This window comes from Podarcis filfolensis (genome assembly GCF_964270895.1).
Source record: "Podarcis filfolensis genome assembly, chromosome: 13".
NCBI classification, from domain to species: Eukaryota; Metazoa; Chordata; class Lepidosauria; order Squamata; family Lacertidae; genus Podarcis; species Podarcis filfolensis.
Window position 1 is genome coordinate 8572928 of NC_139615.1, and position 26632 is coordinate 8599559.

General features: G+C 40.5%; 1 protein-coding gene across 1 annotated transcript; it reads right to left on the reverse strand.

The window, feature by feature from the left end:
• Window positions 1–9417: 9417 nt before the first annotated feature.
• LOC310748507 (vomeronasal type-2 receptor 26-like) lies at window positions 9418–22037 on the reverse strand (the record flags this gene model as incomplete). Its single annotated transcript, XM_083584337.1, has 6 exons — window positions 9418–10319; window positions 11760–11886; window positions 17192–17419; window positions 17809–18675; window positions 20447–20738; window positions 21883–22037. 6 exons carry the CDS (start codon window positions 22035–22037, stop codon window positions 9418–9420), a joined length of 2571 nt encoding a protein of 856 aa, XP_083440463.1.
• Between the last annotated feature and the right edge of the window lie 4595 nt (window positions 22038–26632).

Sequence of the window (26632 nt, forward strand, 5' to 3'; positions counted from 1 at the left end):
TCCTCTGTCCCCATCCCTGTCCTCCTTCCTGGATTTATCAAGTTGGATTTATTGCCTGTCTACAAAGGTGGTTTGAAGAGCATGTCAAACATGGATGCACTGATCATATGAACCTTTCTAACCATAAATGCTTTTTGTTGTTGTTCATTTATTCACCATCATTGTTATGTAAGGAAGTCTCACAGAATCAAGAAAAATGCTTTCCCCTCCCCTAAGTAGTTTCTCTTAGGGATAAAGAGACCCCAAATGGAAAGGGAATTTCCCTGTGAGCTGCACAAGAAAGGAATGGTTAGTGATGATGGCTTCTATTTAGTTCTGTGGAACAAATAACAAATATTCAATATTGCACAAAATACTTATTTGCGACCAAGCACACTGCTTTGCCCCCACGACTGAGAGGGCCGAGGCCACCCAGTTTAAGTACACCATGCACACATGCTCTGGGGCATGCTGGCATCACTCATTGACCCAGGGGCAAAGTGGAGGAAAATAGAAAGCAGCTTTGCCACCCCTCTCCTTGGCTGTGCTGCAATGCAAGAGGGAGCTGCCGAGGCAGTTTCCTCACGCCTGGCTGCAGCCTCCACTCCAGGATCAGTCCAGACCTGGGGGCAGAGACAAGGAGTGTCGGCTGCAGTGATAGGCAATTGTTTCCCCTTATATAAAGATGTAAGTATGCAATAGATTTATGGTCATTGTGTATGATGTTAGAAATACTCAGAGTAGACCCACTGGATTGTGACAGGCAATGGTTCTCCTGAGTCTCAGCTGGAGCTTTTTTACATCTCTTCTTAAATGAATCTTTCACTGGACATGGAGAATGAGGACGGAAAGCTCCGCTGGATCAGTAGTGAGGCATCACCTTGGTACCATATATCAAATTGAAACAAACATTAAAATGGGGGCATTCACTAGATAGAGGGACAAACAAAAAGAATATGGGGGTGTCAGGATAGTAGTCTATCAAGCACGTTCATGGAAAGAAAGCTACAGTAGCAGGAAATTGGTTCCCCCTTTCATTGGAGATCCTGCAGAATGAGGAGGGTACATTCTGCATGCAAAACATGTGCTCTATGGTTAATCCTCCTCATCAATGTCATAAGTCCAATAGAATGTCCAAACATATATAATGTTTGAGAATTCCTGTGATATGTCTATCTTCATATATATCACCCAGGTTGCCATGAAGACTGATTAATCAGGAGGTTTCGCTGAATGGAACTCAACGTTCAAGAGATCAGCTTCCTCTCTTTGCAATATAACATCTTTATGTTTATGGAGTAGAGACAGAAACGGGTGTTCAAAATCAGTTTCCTCTTTTTGTACACATCCCCCATTGGCCTTGTCTCACTGTGTTTCTCGGGCACAGAAATACACAGCGGAGTCTGCAGCTGTCAGGGAGTTCAGCTGGAGAGAGAACTCGTTCTTGGAGGCATCTGAAGAAATGGTTGCTCGGCTTTTCAGAGAAGGGGCATACCATTTCCCCCCTGAGTTGTGATTTATTGCTGCAATCCATTCTAAAACTTTCCCAGGAGGCTGGCGGATCCAGTCCCAAGCGTAACCAGAAGTAGAAATAGAGAAACTTGTCACTTTACAGACTAAGCTCAGATTCTCTTCCGGTCTCACTGTTCCTGGTCCAGAAGGTGCAAGCTGAATGTCCGAAAAGGCCCCTTGGGAAAGAGAAGATTGCAATGAGCATCAGACACCATCTACGACATACATTAAGTAAACAGAGATATCTTAATCCTCCCCAGAAGGCATGCTTACATCTTGGAACAGCCGCAAAAGAAAACAAGAACAGAATGAACTTCATAATTTGTATAGGTAGCCTATTGAGGAAAGATGATCTTTTGAAATGGAGAAAAGGTCAAGGTCTTTAATGTGGTGAGTTGCCTTTTGAAGAGGAATTCTGCCCACCCCCATATTTGCATGAGCCCCTCCTTCAATGACAGATGGAATATAAAGTGGCTCTTACAAGCAGAATGGTGTGGGCTTTTCCAGGTCTTCCTTATTTGTCATTGAGAATGCCTGGACAGACAGATGGTTTCCCCTCCCCAGCACTTGCTCTTTGGTACATCACTGCTCTGGGCATTTGTTCAGGCATGTCTGCAAAGGTTCTGTACTACAAACTTGACTCAGCAGAAATAGGGGTGGCTCCAAATCCCTCCTCTTTATCCTGCCTGTTGCGACTGCATAAATAGAGAGAGAGGGTGAAGCTCCTGAAAGCCCAGTGTATATGACTGCATAACTTCCAAGATTCCTCAGATGAAAATAAGGACATTCATCACTCCCCACCCCCCACAACTGACCCTCCTTGACCCCCTTTTTATTCTCTCCTATGCCATGCATTTCCTATCAGAAGAACAGCCAGCGACACCACACAGAAGACCCCAGAAGACCCACCCTCTACTGTCATGAGAATGCCCCTTAATCCCATTTTTATTTTATTCTTTGATAGATTTACAAAAACAAACAAACACATCCAATAAATAAATAAATTTTAGAAAGTGGCAAGATTAATGTTATCATTTTGTTCACCTTCCTGTGCACACATTCTATCTTACCAACATCCCTCTTAAACTGTTTTGCCCAGAACTGGTGGAGGAGATAAAGATCTGCACTGGGAACAAGTGAGGAATAAAGATCTGCATCAGGAATAAGTGGGGAGGGAGTCTAGTTAACCTTATCCTATGGTTGACAAATATATTGTGTTTGTGTGTGCTGAGTTTCTTCTTTTTGTTCACAGTCCCAATTGCCGTCTCTCACTGTGCTATCCCGAGCACAGAAATACACGGCTGAGTCAGCAGCTGTCAGGGAGTTCAGCTGGAGGGAGAACTCATTCTTGGAGTTGTCTGAAGAAATGGTTACACGGATCTGAAGAGAAGTAGCAAACCATTTTCTCCCGTCATGGGGGTATATTCCTTGTTCAATTCTTAATTTCTGAGTTCTTTCTGCTAATTTGCAGGCTCTCTCAATGCACATTCCTTCCATTATGGTAACTTGACCATATAGAATGACAAGACTTTTACTCGGGTTCCATGTGCAGAATCTGCTTGGATCCCATCAGGTTTTCTCCACTGAACACAGTCTGGCTGTGTAATTAATAAAGAAGCATGTACACCTAAATCAAGGCAAGCTGAGCATTTTTTTGTTCACTCCTTAGGCCGGAAAGTGAGGAGTCTGGCTGTGTCAGGTTTCAAGAATAAATCATAGGGAAATCTCTTGGGGAGTCAAACTACTGAGAGATTACACAACACTAGTTTGGGGGTAAACGGTTGTAGAATTAGTCAGCTTTACATTTGAAACCACAAACTAATACATTCAGATGTCGGTTTCATTTCCCTCCAGGCTAATGGTCAAATGTATTCTCTTTATACTCTGCTGCCGTCCTTTGAGGAGAAGCAGTAACAGCAGGAGTTTCTGAGGCCTGGCATTACCAAGAGATGTTTCTGCGGTAACAAGGGATGAACTGAGTTCTGGAAAAGAGCGATGAGATTGATGTTACTTGGAATCCGTAGATCTTGCTAAGTGCTAAAGTCATCTACCCCTCTTCAAATCTAAGAAGAGGCATGGTATTGAGAATGGTAGTTTTCCCATCAGAACTCCTTGCACACTTAAGAAACTGCAGATACATCTACACAACGATCACAACTGAGAGGGGCTGGATATGTGTGTCCTTGTCCTTGCCTGGTCTGCAATTGCCACTTTGCTGAGGAAGCAAAACCAAGATATTTGGTTGGATGCACAGAACCATAGAGCAGGAATAGACTGACACGGGAATCAAGTGCACCATCATGATTACCTGCATACATACAGAAAAGAACATGAGAACCTTTACCTAAAAAATGACTCGGTACTTCATTTTTATCATTGAATTCTTTTGCATTGTGTTTGCAAAGTAATTTATGCATTGTGATTGAATAGAACCAACTTTCTGCATTCAGAGTCAGTTTCTTCTTTTTGTTCAGAGTCCCAATCACCATGTGTCACTGTGTCGTCTCGGGCACAGAAATACACGGCTGAGTCAGCAGCTGTCAGGGAGTTCAGCTGGAGAGAGAACTCATTCTTGGAGTTGTCTGAAGAAATGGTCACACGGCTCTGAAAAGAAGCAGGAAACCATTTTCTCCCATCATGGGGGTATATTCTTGCAACCTACTCTAGACCTTTGCCAGCAGGCTGACGGGCCCAGTTCCAAATATAGCTTGAATCAGTGATGGAGACACCAGTATCTTTACAGAGCAGACTGAGGTTCTCTCCAGGTCTCACTGTTCTTGGCCCAGAAGATACAAGCTGAACATCAGAAAGGACCCCTTGAAAAGAGAAACTCTAATGAATTGAATTGAGCATCATCTAATGAACATCATCTAATCACTGCATGAAATAAACCTATATTTTTGATCTTCCCATAGAATATACACTTACACTTTTGAAAGGCCACCAAAGAAAACAAGAACAGCAGGAACTTCATGGTTTTAACAAAGAAGTGTCTTAGTGAGGCAGAAAAAAGGAGAATTTGGACCTGGAAGAAAGTTAGGAATTTATATTGAGGGGGCAGAAGGTTCCTCAAGACTACCTCCAACCTTCCTGAGTGATTTGCATGTGTCCTTGCAATGGTGAGCTATGATATATAAAGAGACTGTGGGAAACTGGGCTGAAGTCAGGGTTGACCTGCTTTGCCTTCAAAGTGTGTTTTCAATATATAAGCTAAGATGTTTACTGTTAAGTCAGTATTATAGATTATGGGAAGCATAATCAGTGATTTTTTTCTTAAAAAAAAGTTTAGGGTAACTCTCATTTTGACTCATGAAAATCACCATTTTATAGTTCAAATCTGGACAAATAAATACAATAAATGGACAAAAGTACAAAGATTCAAAAAAATGTTTAGAGGTATGTGTCTTCTTGCACCCCTGCCCCCAGAAAAAAAAACCACTGAGCATAACTTTCAAGAAATCATGATTTGGATAGCTGCCTTACATTCTGAACCATTTTCTACATTTTAATGTGAACTCTGTTTACTTCAAAAAGAAACGTGCAACCAATTAAGTTTCAGTGTTTCACATAATACAGGCTTTATAATATCACTTTCCAGGATTTCAGTCTACTCTGAATGAATTGAAGGATAAGGCTCTTCTATCCTGCCTGTGTTTCAGCCGGTACAGTTGAACACAGCCAGAACTTTCACAGGAAGATGAAATCCATGTAAGGCTGGAAGGCTGTGTGAGGTGAAGGTTTTGAGAATTTTGAGAGTTGAGGTAGGAAGGGAAAAAAGTATTAGCTTTGGATAAATCTGCTGATGTAGAGGAGGACAATATTAATATACCAAACTGATTGCAGCCAAGATAAGGTTTCATTCATTCATCCTGAATAGGCCTGAATGTTAAAGACATCTGCTTTCTCCCTTTGCAAGATGGGTATAAATTTCAGTGTTGGAGGTGGCACGGAGTAGAGACAGAAACTTGTGTTCAGACTGAATTTCCTCTTTTTTGTACAAATGCCCAATCGGCCTTGTCTCACTGTGTGGTTCTCGGGCACAGAAATACACAGCGGTGTCAGCAGCTGTCAGGGAGTTCAGTTGGAGGGAAAACTCATTCTTGGAGTTGTCTGAAGAAATGGTCACATGACTCTGAAGAGAAGCAGCAAACCATTTCCCCCCATCATGGGAGTATATTCTTGCAATCCACTCCAGAACTTTGCCAGAAGGCTGACGGATCCAGTTCCAAACAGAATTTGAATCAGTGATGGAGACACCAGTAACTTTACAGAGCAGACGAAGGTTCTCTCCAGGCCTCACTGTTCCTGGACCAGAAGATACGAGCTGAACATCGGAAAGGGCCCCTTGAAAGAGATAACTATAATGAATTGAGCATCATCTACTGAACATCATCTAATCACTGCATGAAATAAACCTATATTTTTGAACTTCCCATAGAATATACACTTACATTTTTGAAAGGCCACCAAAGAAAACAACAGCAGAAACCTCATGGTGTTAACAAAGAACTGTCCTAGTGAAGCAGGAAAAAGGAGGGTTTGGGCCTGGAAAAAAGTCAGGAGTTTATATTGAGGGGACAGAGGGTTCCTCAAGACCGCCTCCAGCCTTCTTGAGTGATTTGCATGTGTTCTTCCAATAGTATGTTATATAAAGAGACTGTGGTAAACTGGGCACAGGTCAGGGTTGGCCTGCTTTACCTTCCAAGCGTGTTTTCAATATGTAAACACACATTTTTACTGTAAAGTCAGTATTATAGATTATGAAGAACATAACTTTCAAGAAATCATGATCTGGATATCTGCCTTACATTCTGAACCATTTTCTAAGCTACATTTTAATGTGAACTCTGTTTTTACTTCAAAAAGAAAAGTCCATTCAATTACCTTTCAGGGTTTCACATAAAACAGGCTTTATAATATCACTTTCTAGGATTGCAGTTCAAGTTCTATTCTAGGCTAAGGCTCTTCTATCCAGCTTGTGTTTCAGCCAGTAAAGTTGAACACAGCCAGAACTTTCATAGGAACATGAAATCCCTTCTGAAATTCCCTGATACTTTCTTCAAATTCCATCACCTAAGTGCATCCGAGCTCCTGGAATTCATGATAGACAAATCATAATATTTCCAGTATGTCTTACTGTCAGAAGAACATTCTATGCTCCTTCCAATGATAATAATAATAATAATCAACTGCACAAGATTTCACATTTGAACAATTGGCATTTTGTATTCATTTCCCCTAAAATGAGTTTGTCAGAGAATTCATAGTGATCAGAATGACCCTGGAGCTACACATCATGTTGGAATGGGCCAAAGAATAGCAGCTGTTCTTAATAGCTCTTCTATAATATCCTTCCTTGTTATATCTGCTTGTCTCATTTGTGGTTCTCTTCTGCCCCCTCTGGTAGGTCTTTGCTAAATCTAATTTAGTGATAAGGTTTTTTTCCCCTGAGGTCTATTCGGATCTCTCTCACTGTGTCTCTTGCACAGTAATACATGGCTGTATTTCCTTCTTCCATTTTGTTCATCTGCAGATAGAAGTTGCGGCTGCTTTTTGAGGTTGTGAATCGCCCTCAGACTACAGAGGTGTCATATTTGCTCTGAACATTATTATGCTGAATAATGAATTCCAGACCTTCACCAGGTTCCTGTCTGACCTGCCACATAGTGTTGCTGTAAATATCAAACCCAGAGGTGCTACAGGTTCATTTATGGAATTCTCCAGGTTTTTTCATTACTGGTTCCGATGACTGAGTCAGAACTATCTGGGAAAGTACATCTGGAACTGGAAGGGGGGGAGAAGAAATAATATAAATAGAAACAGAAGCCGCTGGTTATCATCTGGGATACAGTTCTAGTGGCGCAATAGACTATAAATCCCAACACACCAAAGGAGGAAGCAGCCAATGCAATGAATACTGGCATAGTGGGAAGGCTATGTGAGGTGAAAGGTTTTGAGAGTTTTGAGAGAAAGTGAAAAAAGTATTGGCTTTGCATTAATCTGCTGATGTATACAGTGGTGAAGCTGCATGCTCTGACACTGGGGGCAGAAGGCAGGTGGGAGCGTGGCTGACATGCGTCCTGGGGGTGTGGTGTATTGCTGCGGGGGCATGGCATGCGTCCCGGGGAGTGGTACGCTGCCCACGGGGGCATGGCGCCTGGAGCGGTGGGGGTGTGAGTGGCGCGTGTCCGGGGGGCGGCTGTGATGATACCCCCCTCCCCGATGGTGCCAGGGTTGGTGAGCTCTTCTGCCCCCACTTTCCTTCACCAGTGGATGTAGAGAAGGACAGTATCAAAGTACCAAACTGATTGCAGGCCATATAAGGTTTCATTCATTCATGCTGAATAGGCCTGAACGTTAAAGATATCTGCTTTCTCTCTTTGCATGATGGGTATAAATTCCTCTGTGTTGGAGGTGGCACAGAGTAGAGCCAGAGATTTGTGTTCGGATTGAATTTCCTCTTTTTGTACATATCCCCAATTGACGTTGTCTCACAGTGTGGTTCTCAGGCACAGATATACACAGCAGTGTCGGCAGCTGTCAGGGAGTTCAGTGGGAGGGAGAACTTCTTCTTGGAAGTGTCTGAAGAAATGATTGCTTGGCTTTTCAGAGGAGGTGCATACCATTTTTCCCTGGTACAGCACACCAATTAGTGGCACAGAATTGGAAAGCGTAGGAAAATATCTGTATCTCTGATTGGAAACAGCATGTATGGTCTATCAGAAAAAAATAACGGGGAGATTACATGCATTCCATAATACAAATATTATGGACAATTTTGTTGAAATATGGCATCGTTTTATAAAATACTTTACTGATAACTCTAAAGAATGTCAACCTCTGAAATCACAGAATGGACTTTGGCAAACTCAACTTCTCGTTTACATCTGCAGGTGTAGCAGTGGATGTGCTGGACCTCTGTCTTGCCTTGGTAATGGACTGGATGAGAACCAACAACCTGAAGCTCAATCCTTATAAGAAGGAGGTAGTGCTAGTGGGCACTTCCCAAGACTGGATGGATGGGAGGTTGCCTGCTCTTGACAGAGTTACATTCCCTCTGAAGGAGCAGGAACACAGCTTGAGGATAGTTCTGGATCCTTTCCTGTTGCTTTAGTTCTAGGTGGCATGGAGTGCCTTCCATCATCAACTGGTGGCTGAGCTGTACCCATATCTGGACAGGGGTAGCATAACCTGTTGTCTGTGCTCTGGTATCTACTAGGTTAGATAAGTGCAAGATGTTATATTTAGGGCTGCAACTGGTGCAGAATTTGGCTCAGGACTGCAATACTTCAAGGATCACCTCTCCACATATGAACCTTCCTGGACCTTGTATTCATCATCTGAGGCCCTTCTTCATATGTCTTCTCCACATGAGGACCAGGGAGTGGCAACACAAGAATGGCATTTTTCCTGCAGTGGCTCTTCACTTGCTGAATACTCTCCCCAGGAACATTTTGCTGGCAATTTCATTATGCACCTTACGTATACAACTGTCACAAATAATAATAAAAAAAAATCAGGTAGTTTTATTTTATTTTATTGTACTTTATGCTTCATTTTAATTCTTCTTAGCCAAGCTGAGGCACTGGAACGATGTGATATAGATAAATATTTAAACTGTGAAACAGATACAATGCTGAAGATCTAATTAACAAGGGGGTACCAACTTGAATAAAATATTCGGGGAGAGATTAGCACCGTCCACATAATTGATCACAAGAACTGACATGCACACAACATTAGAATGGCAATGCCCATTTCCTTTGGGGGGCCCTGCCCCCCTCAAATATTTAATGGGGGTACTGAAGGGACTTCAGTCCCTAGGACTTGTCTCCTATGTAATTTATGTTGCAGTAGCCCATTTGCTGATGAAACCTTTTTACTACAGAGGCAGCAATGTATCAATAGAAAAGCCAGACAGATTCTTTACATCTTTCTCCTTACTATTTGCTCCCTGTTGTTCAATTCAGGCTTCAGCACAATAATGTAACATTTAGGGGAGAAGATGCAACCCAATAACCCAGCGCTAGAGGCCAAGATAGAGAAGATCTCCACAGCCACCATGTTTTTTCCTTTTGTGCTCATATAAGTTGGAACAAAGGACACCCATACACTGCAGAAGGCCAACATGCTGAATGTAATGAACTTTGCCTCATTAAAACTATCCGGTAACTTGCGGGCTAGGAATGCCACAGTGAAGCTGGCAATGGCCAAGAGGCCCATGTAACCAAGGACACAGTAAAACATGGCAACTGACCCTTCATTACATTGCAGAATGATTTCTTCAGTTGCTGAGTGAAGGTCGAAATCAGGGAATGGGGGAGAGGTTGCTAACCACACAATACAAATACATGCTTGAATAAGAGCAAAACAAAGGACAATAGAATTGGATAGTCCTTTCCCCACCCATTTCCTCATGCTGGACCCAGGTTTGGTGGCCATGAAAGCTAGAACTACGGTGATGGTTTTTGCCAGCACACATGAAACAGCCACTGAGAAGATGGTGCCAAAAGTGGGTTGTCGGAGGAGGCAGGAGACCTTCCCTGGTTGTCCGAGGAACAGTAAAGAAGAGTGGAAGCAGAGCAGGAGGGAGACCAGGAGTGCGTAAGTGAGGTCCCTGTTATTGGCCTTGACAATGGGTGTGTCTTTGTGCCTAATAAAAATTCCTAGCACTATGGCTGTGATCAGGCAAAAAAAGAGAGCAACTGAGGTCAAAGTGATCCCTAAGGGTTCATCAAAAGACAGAAAACTTATAACTTTAGTGATGCATTCAGTTCTGTCCTTGTTTGGAAATTCATCTTCTGGGCACTGGAAGCAGTCAGCCACATCTGAAGAATAGAAAGAAACCACCTTTTAGTGCCAAGTCACATGTTAAACTACACACTGTTCTCTTCTCCGCCTCCCATATTGAGATTATATTGTTTCATTGGATCACAAAATTGTAGAGTTGGAAGGGACCCTGAGTGAAATCTTGCCCAACCCCCCTGCAATGCAGGAATAATGTAACATGCATATGTAATATTTCCACTCTTCATTTCCCCAGTATGTTATAGAGGCTTGACTGGCCTCAACCAGATGTTGGGCATTCAGTGAGGTCCCATTAAGCAGGACAGCTTAGAATTCCCTTTATTCCAATGGGCCTATGCAGTTGTTTAGAATGTCCATGAATAGGCAATCACCTGCAAGTAGATAAATAGGTACCGCTCCAGCGGGAAGGTAAATGGCATTTTTGTGTGCTGCTGTGGTTCGCCAGAAGCGCCTTAGTCATGCTGGCCACATGACCTGGAAACTGTCTGTGAATAAATGCTGGCCCTCCCACCTACAGAGAGAGATGAGCGCCGCAACCCCAGAGTCGTCCACAACTGGACCTAATGGTCAGGGTTACCTTTACCTTTAATAATTGTTTTGTATTGTTTTTAAATGTTTTAATGTTGCTGTACACCACGCTGCTGGAATGCAAGAGGGTGGTACATACATATTTTTGCAATTAATTATGAAATAATTGTTATTTCTTTAAAAATACCATTCAGTTAAGATTACTATCATCACGATCTATATTTTTATCACCTGTTTTAGTTCTGCTGTATTTTTTTCAGTAGATTTCACCTTCTCATGCTCTATAGTCATGAAGGAATATTTTTATGCCACTGCAAGCAGGGATGCAAGATATCATGATTATGTATTAAATGATTTGCTTATAACATTCATGCTTTCACATGGAATGTACAGGTTATCTGTAACCATGAAGGGAACTGACCATCAGAAGTTTATCCCTCATATGGCTAACTTTCCCATTCATTTCAAATAGAGATCCAGATGCAAATATCCTGTTTTTAACTTTTGTCTTATTAAATTAGCTACTACAGTAACACTTGAAGTCTTCCTGCAATCCTGACACTGGGCATTAGACTGGACACATATTAGGCATATTGGATGTCTACTTTGGAGGCAATATTATAATGTGTGCCTCATATAAGTGTTTCTATTACTTTAAGTCGGATAGCAAGGCAATGGTCTGCTGCATGTGTTTGTGTTTATTGGAAAGTAGAAATGAAATAATGGATTTGTATACAATATTTGATATCCATTTACTCTCCTATTCATTGATTCTTATAGCAATGCATGAATGAGTCTCATTCATTCATTTTACCTATTGCCTCAAAAGTAATTATCCATGTCTACCCTTAATAACTTACTACCTAGATGATAATATTCAAATCAAAGAAATAAATATTTGCACTGTTGAAAAAAGAGAGAAAGTGTATTACCCTTCTTGTTTGAAATCTTCCCTTCTGCACAAGGAATGCAATCGTAGCAGCAAAACTTTTCTGCTTCCTTCCTTTTCTTCTGACTACCAGGCTGGCAGTGGTCATTGCACACGGAAAGGGGGAGAGTCTATCCATAGACATGAAAGGAATTACAATTGGAAAAGTACAGTACATTGATGGATACATGGATAGATTCATTTCAGTTTTCTGTGGAGAAGCGATATGGACTGCCAATGTTTTAAGACCTTTTGCACTGTCTCCTGGGTGGCACAAGGGCTAGAGAAATCTTAGCATCAGGGGTGACAATGGTGCAGATGGGCACCAGCTAAAATACCTAGAATACACAAAAATCCCTGCTAAACAAGTAATGTGGCAACCGGCTAAGGACTGTTGCTACAAGAAGGCTAAAAAGTATCTTTAATTGACTTTGGTTACTCTCAACTTGAAATATTTATTTTGTTGCATTGCAAAGTTACTTATAAGACACTATTGACTTTGGATGCCTTAGAAAGAGAAAAGAACAATTGGAAGGGACCAGGAAAATTTTTGTTTATTTTTAGGAGAGTGTGGGTTTATTTGGAGAAGTAAAAAATTGACTCTGCGCCCTCTAGTGGATTTACAAATTGTTACAGCAACAAGTGAAGTCTATGAGAACTTTTGTTTGACAGTTTAAGAGTCTGGGAATGACCTTGACTAAAAGACTTTGTTATGGCAGATGGTAAAGAGAAAGGGGATTCACAAGAAACAACCTTGAGATCTGGCAGACAATATAAAATTGACTCTTTTATGCAGAGAAGGGCTTCTGTATCAGGAGCCTCTGGAACTACAGCTGCCCCAAAGACAAGAGTCAAAACAATGTCTACAGAAGAATCATTTGCCAGAGTATTGGAGAGGATAAATGACTCTTTGGAGGAACTTAAAAAACAAGGTGCAGAAACTAAAGCACAAGTTTCTGAAACTAAAGTACAAGTTGCTGAAACAAATAAGAAAATTGAAGAAATCTCTGGGAAGATTGACTCAAACACAAAAAGTATAACTGACCTTGGGAATAAAGTGAACTCAAATGCAGAAACAATTGGGAAAATATTGCAAGAATCATCTATAACAAGAAAGATAGCTGAGGAAGCTAAAGAAATTGCAACTGCTGCTGAGGGAAAGTTTCCACCAGTGTTCAAGAAACTGGATGAATATGAACTGGCACTTTCTATGCAGGATATGCAACGCAAGGAGAGGAATTTAAGGATCAGACTTGTGCCGGAAAAGGAAGAAGATAACCTGGTGGACTATTTGACAAAAGAATTTTCTGACTTTTGGAAGCAGGAGCTGAATAAAGAAGAATTTAAGATAGAAAGCGCATTCAGACTGGGAGCAAGGCAGAGGAAGAATCGACCCAGAGATTGTCTTATAACTCTAAGATCAAAGGAGGAGCGAGACAAAATATTGAACCTGCATTATCAAACAACCCTTCGAATTGAAGATTCTTATATTGAGATCTTTAAAGATATCCCTAAGAGTATTTTGGACGCAAGAGGACACTATAAGGACCTGGTGATATTGCTGAGAAGGAACTACATACCATTCAGGTGGGAGTTCCCCCAAGGCCTGTCTTTTAAATACAAGGGGAAGAAGAGAAGAATAAAGACTGTGAGTGATAAAGACAAGTTCTTGGGAGAACACGAAGAAGACCTACAGAAAGAGACGCATCCTGGACAAGGACATCCTTCATTAGATACGGACACGGAACCACCGACAAACGAAGAACAAAAATTGGGAGCTGTAGGAGGAAAGAGCAAATAATCCCATCATGGCCCTGCAACTTCTAACTTGGAATTGTAACGGTTTGAACATCCCTAGAAAGAGAAAAAATATATTCCATGCTTTGAAGAAAGACCAATTGGACTTAATTTGTTTACAGGAGACCCATGTGTCAAGAGCTCATAGAAAGTTACTAATAAATAAAAGATTGGGACAAGAATTTATATCTTCAGATAGAGTAAAAAAGAGAGGAGTGGTGATTTACGCAAAGGAGAAGCTCCAACCGAAACAAATTTTTAAAGATGACCAAGGAAGATATTTGGCAATCGAAATTCAATTTCAAGGAGAGAAGTATTTGATAGTGGGAATTTATGCTCCAAATGAAGGGAAAGCTGAATTTTTTAAGAAGTTGCATGAGACTTTGATGGATTACATGGATTATAAATTAATCATGATGGGAGACATGAATGGAGTAGTTTCAACAAATATGGATAAAGCACAAAGACAGGTAGTAACAAAAGATGGAAGACTACCAAAGACCTTTTTTGAAATGACTGACAATATGGACTTGATTGACATATGGAGAACAAAACACCCATTAGAAAGAGAGGGAACCTTCTTTTCTGAAGCCAAGATGACATGGACAAGGATTGACCAAATTTGGGTGACTAGCAACATGGCGCCGAATATAAAAAAAGTAGAAATCTGCCCAAAAACTTTCTCCGACCATAATGCAGTAAAGATGGTGATGAGGCACACAACAACTGGTTCCTTCAGATGGAGAATGAATGACACCTTATTCAGAGATGAGGAGATTTGTAAGAAGGCCCAAAAAACTTTGAAAGATTATTTTGAAATCAACTTAAGGTCTAAAGTAGAAAAAAGAATAGTATGGGACGCAAGTAAAGCCGTGATGAGAGGGTTTCTGATTCAGCAAAATACATTAAAGAAAAGGAAACAAAATGAGAGGAAGGAGAGAGTTTTGGAAAAGATAAAAGAAGGGGAAAAACAATTAAGATCGAAGCCAAAATCCCAAGAAATTTTAAGAGAAATTAAATTTTATCAAACACAATATATGGAACTGATGAATCAAGAATTAGAGTGGAAAATTAAACAAATGAGACAAAAGTCTTTTGAATCTGCTGATAAATGTGGTAAGCTATTGGCTTGGCAAATAAAGAAGAGACAAAAACTCAACACGGTAACAAACATAGAAGTGGAAGGAAAGAATATAAGTAACCCAGCTGAAATTAGAAACTGTTTTCAGAACTACTTTAGACAACTCTACACACAAGGGCCGCAAAAAGAAACAGATATACAACAATTTCTCGAGAAAAATGGGCTGAAAAAGATTTCGCAGGAAAGTAAGACAATTTTGAATCAGGAGATAACAACACAGGAAATAGAAGATGCCATTCAAAACATGACGTTGGGTAAATCACCTGGACCGGATGGACTGACTTCCAAATATTACAAAGTTTTGAAGGAAGGGCTTATACAACCTTTGAAGGAAGTCTGTAACGAGATCATGGAGGGGAGGAAGGCACCCGATACGTGGAGAGAGGCCTATATTACACTTATACCAAAGACAGAGACTGAAAAGACTCAACTTAAGAACTACCGACCCATCTCGTTATTAAATGTGGATTACAAAATCTTTGCTGACGTTTTAGCAAAGAGACTGAAAAGAGTTTTGATGGAGGAGATTCATGGGGACCAAGCGGGCTTTCTCCCGAAAAGGCATTTGTCGGACAATGTAAGGAATATAATTGACATTTTGGAAAAGCTGGAAGTGAACATAAACACTAAGGCTGTTCTGATATTTGTGGATGCCGAGAAAGCCTTTGACAACATTTCTTGGAGTTTCATGTTGAAGAACCTCCGGGGGATGGGGGTAGGCCAAGGGTTTGAGAATGGTATAGGTGCAATTTATTCTGAACAGAAAGCAAAATTAATTGTAAATAATGTGGCTACAGAAGAGTTCAAGATTCAAAAAGGGACACGTCAGGGGTGCCCTATCTCCCCATTACTTTTTATATCGGTCCTGGAGGTTTTGCTTAATATGATCAGGAGGGACCAGTTGGTTAAAGGGATTCAGGTGGAGCTAAACAATACAAATTGAGAGCATTTGCAGATGATTTAGTACTTACATTGCAAGAGCCAGAAGCTAGCACGAAAAGAGTTTTGGAAATAATCCAAGAGTTTGGTCAATTGGCAGGATTTAAATTGAATAAGTCAAAGACAAAGGTATTGGAGAAAAATTTAACACAGGTTGAAAAAGAAAGGTTTCAGAATGAGACAGGGTTGACTGTGGTTTAAGAATCATATTGTCAGAAAAGCACTACTAAATGTTTGGGTCAGATATAAAGATTTGCTGGAAAATAAAACTCCAAGGTGGCTGTCGCCAATGGAAGCTAAGGCAGTTAAAAAGTTAAATATGGAGTCTAAGTGGCCAAGATACTGGGAAATTTTGGAAAAGGAAGGGGACAAAATGAGACTGCAGAGTTTTGAGAAACTAAAAGGGGAGGTGAGAGATTGGTTGCACTATCATCAAATAAATGAAGCGTTTAAACTGGACAGTAAAATTGGCTTTCAGGTGGAAAAATCAAAATTGGAGACAGAACTGTTAGAACCCAGTACCAAGAATTTGTCAAAAATGTACAATTTGCTGCTGAAATGGAATACAGAAGATGAAACGGTTAAATCAGTTATGATTAAATGGGCTCAGGACATTGGTCATAATATTTTGTTTGCTGATTGGGAAAAGTTGTGGACCACCGGGATGAAATTCACGGCATGTAATGCCTTAAGAGAAAATATTATGAAAATGATATATAGGTGGTACATAACCCCAGTCAAGCTTGCAAAGATCTACCATTTGCCTGACAATAAATGTTGGAAATGTAAAGAAAAGGAAGGTACATTTTTTCACCTTTGGTGGACGTGCCCGAAGATTAAGGCATTCTGGGAAATGATCTACAATGAACTTAAAAAGGTATTTAAATATACTTTCACCAAGAAACCAGAGGCCTTTCTCTTGGGTATTGTCGGCCAAGGGGTGTTAAAGACAGATATAACTTTTTTCATGTATGCTACAACAGCAGCTAGAATACTCATTGCGAAGTACTGGAAGACGCAAGATCTACCCACACTGGAAGAATGGCAGATGAAGGTGATAGACTATATGGGCCTGGCAGAAATGACGAGCAGAATCCGAAACCAGGGAAGAGAAACAGCGCAAGAAGAATGGAAAAAATTTAAGGACTATTTAAAGAAATATTATAAAGTTAATGAAAGTTAGAATGATGTTGGATTAGAAAGTAAATGGTTACTATTAGTAATGGTTAAGACAAGGAGAGTAAGGAAGATTAGTTTAAACTTAAATTAAAATAAGGGAAGATTTGCTGAACAATTGATAAGAATTTGGAATACAGAAAAGGGAGGCATGAGGAAGTCGGGGAAGGAAGGTATAAGAAATTAGGATATGAAACGGTACATGTTTTTTGTTTTGTTTTTGTCTTTGTATGTTTATGTATGTTATGTTTATATGGAAAAATTCTTGAATAAAAATATTATAAAAAAAAACAAAAACAAGTAATGTGGCAACCCTCACTTTAGAATGCTGCTGTGCCAATTGAGATAGTTTGTCCTTAATCTGGCCATAGCAGAATCCATACCTTATTTAAATCTTCGTACCACACAATTATATATTCATTAATGATTAATTCTCTTCCTTCAGGTGCATTGGGATCCATCCTACCAACTTTCACTTTCTGGTAGGACTTATTTGGAAATATTATAATATTCATGATGTCAAATCCACCCTCTGTTTCCCGCTTATCATTAAAGGACACAGTTTCTCCAGCTGAATTGTTAAAGGAATTGCCTTGAAGAAAAGGATGGAGCTAATTGAAAGAGAGAAAGAAATGAAGGCACTTGAAAGGAGGGAAACAAATGGGGGGGGGGGTTTGAAACAAATGAGAGAATTCATTTTTTACCAACTATTATGGTTTAAGGCAGGCATAGCAAATTTGTTGTCCTCCAGATTGTTGCCTACCTTTGTCACCAACCCCACTCTGAATGACCAAGAGTTAGGTAATAGGGGGATATATAATGCATTGTATTTTCAGGCTACAGTTATTGTGGGGAAATGTAAGCCAGTAAATCAGTTCCATGCATAATATATATAATCCCATCTCATCAATTTTTAATGGAGTAGAAATGGAGTGGATTTTTCTCAATTCATACTGATCTGCTCACTGATAAAAAAAAAAATCTAATGTGGAGACATTACCTGCCAAGGCTGCAGATCTTGAAGAACCAGTTGGTTAACCCTTGAAATGAACCCTCTTTGGCAGGATTGAGAAGAGACCATTGCATGCAATGCATGAGCCACAGCATAAACCCCATTGTAGATACTATAGCTTTGGCCAGTCATGGGCACTTCATAAGAGGGTGCAGGAAGATTCTCCATCTTTTCCTCCCCAGTACATGCCCCATCAACCTCCATTGCCTCACTGGGATCTTGAAGTTCACAGTTAAATGCTTGCTCCCAAAAGTCATTGAGAAAAGCATCTTTCTGCATCCCATAGGGTCTTACGTGCTGAAGAAATTCTTGGAATCCCAAAAGCTCTTTTGAGTGAATTGCAAAGGAAATGGCACCATGAAACTGCTGGAGTCCCCACGCCCTTTGAAAGCCTGTTAATATGAAATCAATCTGGGTTGTCGTAATCCACACCTTGCTAAATGATGCATTTTCTGTTTTTTGAGAAACATGAAAAAGAATAATTGTTCTGAGCCATGAAATCGTTAATGATTCTCCATAAACAAGAAGTGCAGTCACGTTATTATCTGCGAAACGTAGATGAAGATTTGCGACTATATCAGTTAGTTTATTCAAGTTATCAAAATGAGAAATTTGTGGGATTCTTTGTGTGAAGGCTGAACAGATTTCATGCTGGGAAAGCAAAGGCTCCAGGGTCTGTAAGAAAAGTTCCCCACTGTTGTTATCCACAGGAATAAGTCCTACCCACGTCCATCCAAAATACTGAAGTAACTGGATAATCCCCATATATTGAAGTCTTTCATTTGGAACCATGCAATAAAGGGAGGGAAACTGACTGATAAGCATATCCTTGTGGGGAAATGAGCCATACGTAAGCTAAAAGAAAATTATTATCAAATATCATCATAATCATCAATGACATTTTTTCATCAGTTTTTACAGTGAAGTGTTTCGAAGTGATTTACAGGCTAAAAAAGAGCAACAGCAACAGCAAAAAAAAAAAGTTAAAACCAAATATAAAAGCAGCAATAAAACTAGAACTAATTTACATGTGCACACCTGTAGTTGTTTCTGGAGAAAAGTTAGGAAGAATGAATGGTTTTTTGTACATTTTTTTGCTCATTCAACAAAGATTTATTGAAGCAATTTGTGGTTCTGCTGGAAGTTAAAGGGAACAGTGCTTCTGCTGGAATTTTTCTTTTCCTGGTTATCAGGATATGATCCAATTTCTGGGATTTATTAATTGTCATTCCTATTATTCCCTCTTTCTGAACCATGCAATTTCTCACAGCATGACAAAATAATAATAATAATAATAATAATAATAATAATAATAATAATAATAATAAATTTTATTTATATCCCGCCCTCCCCAGCCGAAGCCGGGCTCAGAAGAGTGTAATTTACTACAACTGTGTGTGTGTGTGTGCTCCAAAATCTCCTAATATCTGTAACTGTGCTTAAAACAAACAAGCAAATAAATATTAACAATGTTTCTGAGTTTTCCGTTGCTCTCTCCATTTTGATCTGTTCCAAGCCACTGTGTTTGATGTGAAGGTCTGTGTTTGCCCTTCCACTATAATGTAGAATTGAAAAAAAGGTTATAATTCTCTCCCCCTATTTTTAGCCAAATGGCATGGAAATTCCATATACAGGAGACCCTGCACATTGGATTAGCATGCCACATTAAACAAAAATAGATCCAGGTGCTATTGGAGGAAATGGGATTTGCTTTATAAACTCTTATGGAGCAGTTGAAGCAGGGGGCTGTCTCCTCCTTACCTTAAACAAGTTAAGAGGTAAGCTGGTTGATATGTTTTCTGGCTTGTATATTTTGTAACACTGGTTGGATATTTGTGGTCTAGCTTTTACAGGCCTGCAGAGTTCTGAAGTGCTCTGGAAGTTTTTATTGAAGCAGAGCAGATTTTTTAAAAAATACTGCATCTTGAACTGTTACAGATTATTTCCTTTAAGTGGTGGGCAGCATATCATGGAAGCTTGGGGATGTTCAGAGTCAAAATTCAACTCTGTTTTAGAGAAGATGCCTCACGAGTCCTTCAGAAAGCCCAAGACACTTCTGATAACTTGCCTCAAATGGCATTATTTTGCTTTCAAGTCTAATTGCAACTTTGTCATTCTCTACATTCCCTCTCTCTGTTCTTGAACTTGCATCACTTCTCATATTTCTTCCATCCCACTTTAATAAGTGCATATCTGCTTCTTCTTCTTGTTGTTTTTCTTCTTGTTGTTGTGTGTTCTCATCCTAAATGTGTTGCTCAGTATGCTGTAGAGACTCGCAACAAAAACATTACTGCTGCTGCTAGCACTGTACACTTGGCAGCTAATTTACAGGAAATAATGGGGCCTATGTTTCCAGCTCTTTTTTTGCAACTTAAACAGGAAATCCCTGTTCTTGGCTATCTTTAGGGCTTAAATCTAGAGAAACCTAGAATTAAATAAGGAATATAGTGCAGAGATATAGAATATAGTGCAGAATGACAGCCCTGAAAAATCTTGGTTTGTTGTGCTTTAAGTAAACGGGTGATGGCCCATAAATCACTTCAATTCATCTTGCTATACAGTCCCCAAACAGAGCTTTAGAACACACATGCATAGACAGACAGACAGAGACAGAGAGAATTCCTACCTGTGGAATCTTATAGAAACCTAAAATGTCTGCCATTGAGGAAGAAATATCAGAGCCAAGACCACCAATGACAGCTATGACATTTTTCCTTGTGTCACATATGTAATTGGGAACAAATTTATGTGACTTGAAGAGGAGGTCTAAGGTGGTACGATAAGTTGCCATTGCATCATAGTAGCTGTCATAGATGTGGAAGCCAAGTGTGACATTGGGCAAGAGTGTGGGGTTCTTGTTGATCTCATCCACAGCAAATGCCAAAGAAAGGATGTGTTGGTAAAATTTCGTTATCATTCTGCAAAGAGAAGGCGTTTATTACAATGCCTGAAGTTGTTATATCACCATACCAGAAATTTCTCTGTGTTTCTTACTTCAATTATAATAAGCATATCCTTTTATTTCTGCTCTGCATAGGACTTTGTTCTGCCAACTGTCAGAATAAATAAAGAAAAATGTGGAAACCTAGATATGGATTTGAGTTTCACAGGAATTACAACCTAATTGCCCAATTTCTTTTGGGAATTATAGGGTCAGAACTTTCTAAATTGTATAGAAAATTATTCATGTAAGCTACTGCAGCAGCAAGAATGTTACTTGCCCCAAAGAAGAAAGAAGCAGAAGTCCCAGCAAAGGAAGAATGGATACAAAGACTTATGGAATATGCAGAAATGGCGAAACTTACTTGAAGAATAAGAAATCAAGATACCAATTTTGAAAAAAATAAAAGAATGGAAATGGTTTATTGAATATTTACAGATAAATTGTAAACAGATATAAACATTAGCAGGATTATTGTAATAACCTGCAGTTTTATACGCGCATATATTTACAGTAGATAATTAAATGAGCAAGTTAAATGAACCTGGATATGCAAAAGATATTTTAAAAATAAATTTAAGGAACTGCAGAAAGGGGTGGTGGTGGAAGTCAAATCTTGAAATGTTAAATTGATTGTAAAACTAATGACATGTATATATTTGAAAAGTAGAAATAAAAAACTAAAGAAAAAAGAAATGACAACCTAAATGAAGTGTCTTACGAGAAGAGGAATCACCTCCAGCCTCAAGAACATTGTGTGCTGATCAATAAAATGGGACTGGGCTTAATTTTTTTTGCTATTATCAGGTATTTAAAATGAATTTGACACCCTCAAAATGTACCTGACCACATTCATCACTGGGCTTTTTTTAAAAAAAATATTTATAAAAAATAAGAAACAAACAAAAACAAAACTATTCACAGATATATTTTTGTAGTTGCTTGTGCAGATTCCTTCAAGTCTTCATTTAAATTATTTTGCTTTCCCTAAAAACTTATCAGCATGAGAAAATTTGTTGTAATTGTGTGTGGTGTGTGGGTGTATCCTACTTAAACATTTCTTTGTGATCATGCCAATGACAAAACGTGTAGAGGGGTGAGAGAAAATTGCAATTCCCTACTCTGGATTTTGAAACAGTTTCTGAGAAGGCGGTTCTTTGAAGTCAATTTCCAGAGAATGGTAAATGATCTGAGAAGCAATTCCACCAATAATGAGGCCTCCTGGCTGGTGCCACTCATGGGGAACAGGGACGGGTTCATTTGTGGGGCACACCATACTAGCCACTTTGTACACTGTGTGAGGCAGCAGAAGCAGGAACATAAACAGAACCATCCAGTCAGCAAAGCCTTGCCCTTAACACAGACTCTCCTCTGCTCATTTTCAGTAACTGCTTGACTTAAGCAAACCACATTGGTTGGTACCTCACTCAGCCTTCAGTATCCCTGGGAAACAAATGCTTTGAGCTATAGCAGACATTGTCAACATTATAATTTCAAGTTGAGGCAGACCCTACCTGCCTCTTGCCCTTTCTCCCAGCGGTCTATGGCACAGGGAGTTATTTATTACCACTTCTAAACTTGCTTGGTTAGAATTTTTTTATTGTCTTTTGGAAAAACTGTTCAAGCTTTTGGCAGATGAACAAATTATAGTGATTTCAATATTTCCCGAGAGATAATTATTCTTCATCACATGCCATTGAAGTGACTCCCCACAATAGCAAATCTTAGTTCTTTGCACGCCTTATTTTTTATTATAATATTTTATTAAAATTTTCCACAAGATAATGATATTTAAAACTACAGCAAAATACAGAGTAGGGAGTTTTCTCCTAAAGGCAATTATCAGCCCCCACATCCCACAGAAGGCAGCAGCCCCTTCCAGCTTTCACCTGGAATTCTGCCTTTCTCCTCCCAACCACTCACCCTGGGAGACTGACATTTCCCTGTTTCCCACCCAGGGCGCTCCTTCAACCATCTACCACCCCCATGAGTACACAATCCCTGGACCTACCAATTCACTTCACTTGACTCTACCCATGTCTATTCAGAAGTATTGCATTCAATGAGGAATACTCCCAGGTCAATTGTGATAGAATTGCACTCATAGGAACCACTCCTACACACAAGAAGCTGGCATAAAGCAAGCCAGTGTAAATTAAGGCAGCTTAAAGTTTCACAAAACCCAAAGCTTTTTGATGCTCTGCATCGGCCTGGCAGAGGGGAAACAAGCCTTTGGAAAACTGGCTTAGGCCACAGTGAAGGTTTCCCCACCCTGGTCCTGCCCTTACCATACCCCCAGAATTCCCCCTTTTGGAGAATTACACCAAACTACCTGTCATACTTTGGACGCGGGTGGCACTGTGGTCTAAACCACAGAGCCTAGGGCTTGCTGATTGGGAGGTCGTGGTTCGAGTCCCCATGACGGGGTGAGCTTCCATTGCTCAGTCCCTGCTCCTGCCAACCTAGCAGTTCGAAAGCACATCAAAGTGCAAGTAGATAAATAGGTACCACTCTGGCGGGAAGGTGAACGGCATTTCCTTGCGCTGTTCTGGTTCGCCAGAAGTGGCTTAGTCATGCTGGCCACATGACCCGGAAGCTATACGCTGGCTCCCTCGGCAGGTAAAGCGAAATGAGCACCGCAACCCCAGAGTCGTCCGCGACTGGACCTAATGGTCAGAGGTCCTTTTACCTTTTACCTGTCATACAGCTTAAAGAAAGATCAGGCATACTTCATCTCAGCTTAGAATAACTTTATGCCACCTTCTTGTGCATAGGACTGCCCTCCCTGTGTATTAACCTCACCTCACAAATACTAAGTGGAAGGGAGCAATTCTGTACACAAGAAACTGGCATAAATCAGACCAGTGCAAATTAAGATGGCATAAATTACACCAGATCCAATAATTTAAAACCTCCAAGGAAGGAGAGTCCACCACCTTCTGAGGCAGTCCATTCTACTATTGAATAACTCCTACTGATGTTTAGCCAGTATGTCATTTCTTCTAACTTGCATCTATTGGTTGACGTCTTAACCTCTGGAGCAGGAGAAAACAGGCTTGCTCCATCCATGTGTCACTGACAACCCTTTAGATATTTGAAGATAAAATCTGGATGCTGGAAGAGATCAGATGGGTGGGAAGCATTCTGGTGGAGGCTCCTTTGGAAAACCTGGGTGTTTCTCACAACACAGATTTCTCACCCTCCCTCAAGTTCTTCAGCTCTCCCAGTGATGATGGGCACTCCTCCATAACCTGCCAGTTTTTCCCACGATGAAGGTGACATCAAGGTTGCTTGGATTCCTCCACAGATGCTCAGGGTGATTCAATACTCCAGCCAGTGGTCTGGTCGCATGGTCTTGAATTGACCAGCTCCCAGCTGGTCATGAGGTACAGCAGCTTGCTCTGATGGGGCATCTTTCTGCTTCTGTGCAGTGACCCAATTTCAGCTTTCCTGGCTCCCATCAAGGTCACAGCCCAACACTGCTAAAAATCCACACACACACACAGCCATAAAAGAGAGCAGGCTCTTCAGCCTAGGGTGGGGGAAAGGCTTCCTGTTGGTTGCCTTTCCATTTCCTGCTTCCCAGATAGTCTCTCCTGGGTCCTCTAACTGAAGTCTGAATATTCAATGCAGGGGAATTCCCATAATCTCTATTAGCCATGTTGAATGCTCGGTAACTGTCATCCAACAACAGTGGAAATCACTACCGGACATAAATGGTAGTAAGGGTCATTATTGGAGAGTGAGAGTCTCTTCCCTGCACAGGGGCATCTTACCCACAGAGGCTAGTGGCGCACAGTGCCAGGGTGCCAAGTTCTAGAGGGCGCCAGGGAAGAGGCAGAGGACTCTTTGCCACCCTCTTTGCCGCCCTCGCTTGCCTCCGCCATGCCGTGCTGAAGCAGCATGGTCACCATAGCATGAAGTGGCCAGCTGAGCTGGGAGCCGCTGCGGCCGGCCTCCGCCTCTTCCCTGCCGGAGGAACTGGCCTCCAGCCGCTGCCCACATCCTCCAGCCCCGCAAAGTGGCAGCACCATCATCCCTAAAAAAGGTTGGCAACTCTGGGAAACAGGGGGGGTGAGGCACCTGAGGGATCTCTGCACCACCGCGCCAGGTAGGCTTAAGATGGCCCTGTCCCTACACACTAATTTCTGGATACATAACATTTTCTCAGTGGTAGAGAGAGATCTCTACATTCTTTTGGATAGGTGTGGGGGTTGAAAAAGTCACGGCTCAAATGAGGATCCTGTTACTTCAAGCTTTCATATGCAGCATTGTTTACAAAAAAAGAGAGTCCACATAATCACTTAAGACTTTGAAGAGTCCATGATCTGTTACACGATGTTATAGCGTAACAGCATTGATGAATGTGAAAACCTCACCTGAATAATACCATTGGCCTTTTGCTTCAGTAAATATTTAAAATTAACACATACCAAGTGGTACCTTGGTTGTTGAACGGCTTGGCTCCCGAACAAATCGGCTCCCGAAAGCCGCAAACCCAGAAGTGAGTGTTCCGGTTTGCAAACGTTTTGTGGAAGCCGAAAATCTGATGCAGCTTCCGCAGTTACCAATTGAGTGCAGGAAGCTACTACAGCCAATGGGAAGCCACACCTTGGTTTTCGAGCGGTTCTGGGAATCGAACGGACTCCTGGAACGGATTAAGTTTGACAACCAAGGTACCACTGTACTCCAGATTAACATAATTGAAAAATATTTTTCAAAATAATACCACCACACTTGGAACCATCAAGCAAAAGTTGTATCAGTTATATGAGTTAAAACTGATGTATGAGAGGTAGAGTGGAGAATAGTCCATGCGTAACAAATAATTACAGTGGTACCTCAGGTTACATATGCTTCAGATTACACACACTTCAGGTTACAGACTCCGCTAACCCAGAAATAGTACCTCGGGTTAAGAACTTTGTTTCAGGATGAGAACAGAAATTGTGCTCCGGCGGTGCGGCGGCAGCAGGAGGCCCCATTAGCTAAAGTGGTGCTTCAGGTTAAGAACAGTTTCAGGTTAAGAGCGGAACTCCGGAACGAATTAAGTACTTAACCTGAGGTACCACTGTAATACTGAATGATAAATTCAGATATGACTGAATGTTTCACATGCCCAGAAGAGCAATTTCCAAGTAAGGACAAAGATGAATGTGCGCCTAAAGTTATAACCTCTTCACTCCTAAATGCTACATCATTGTGTTCAAGCCCCAGATGAACAACAGAGAACAACTAATTAAGAGAAAGTTTTAAAGAATCTACCTTGTTGTTTTCTGCTACTCTATGACTGTGTTAGCAAGGTTAAGAGATTCCTAAAGTATTGATTTTGTTTTGATGAGTAGACGAGGGCCCTGCCTCAAAAAAAGAAAGAAAAAAGAAAAAGAAAGAAAGAAAGAAAGAAAGAAAGAAAGAAAGAAAGAAAGAAAGAAAGAAAGATCCCAGAAAAGGTACATTATGTATTGTCAGCAGCTGACTTTTGCACAATGAATGGGATCTTTGGATAATGGGTGGTACATGAATGGAATAACTAAAATAGTAGTAGTGGTAGTAGTAATTGCAGTTGCTTAACAATGGTAAAAATGTGACATATGAGTCTATGGGTGGATCTAAATACTGGGGGGGCACTGTAAATAAGTCACAATTTAGATCATTATAACCAAAGAAAAAATTCTCTATGGAAAATAGTGTTTTATAATTTCCTGCTCTCTGGTGCTATCTGGTGTTGCATGTTTATAGTGCATCCAAATTGCTGTTTCTTTACTAATGTAGCTGAGTCCTATGTATAACAGTTGCACTAAGTGTTTAGTAAAGATTGTGGAGGCTTTAAAACTACTTGGATTTAAATAATAAAGTCAGCTATGAATCAAT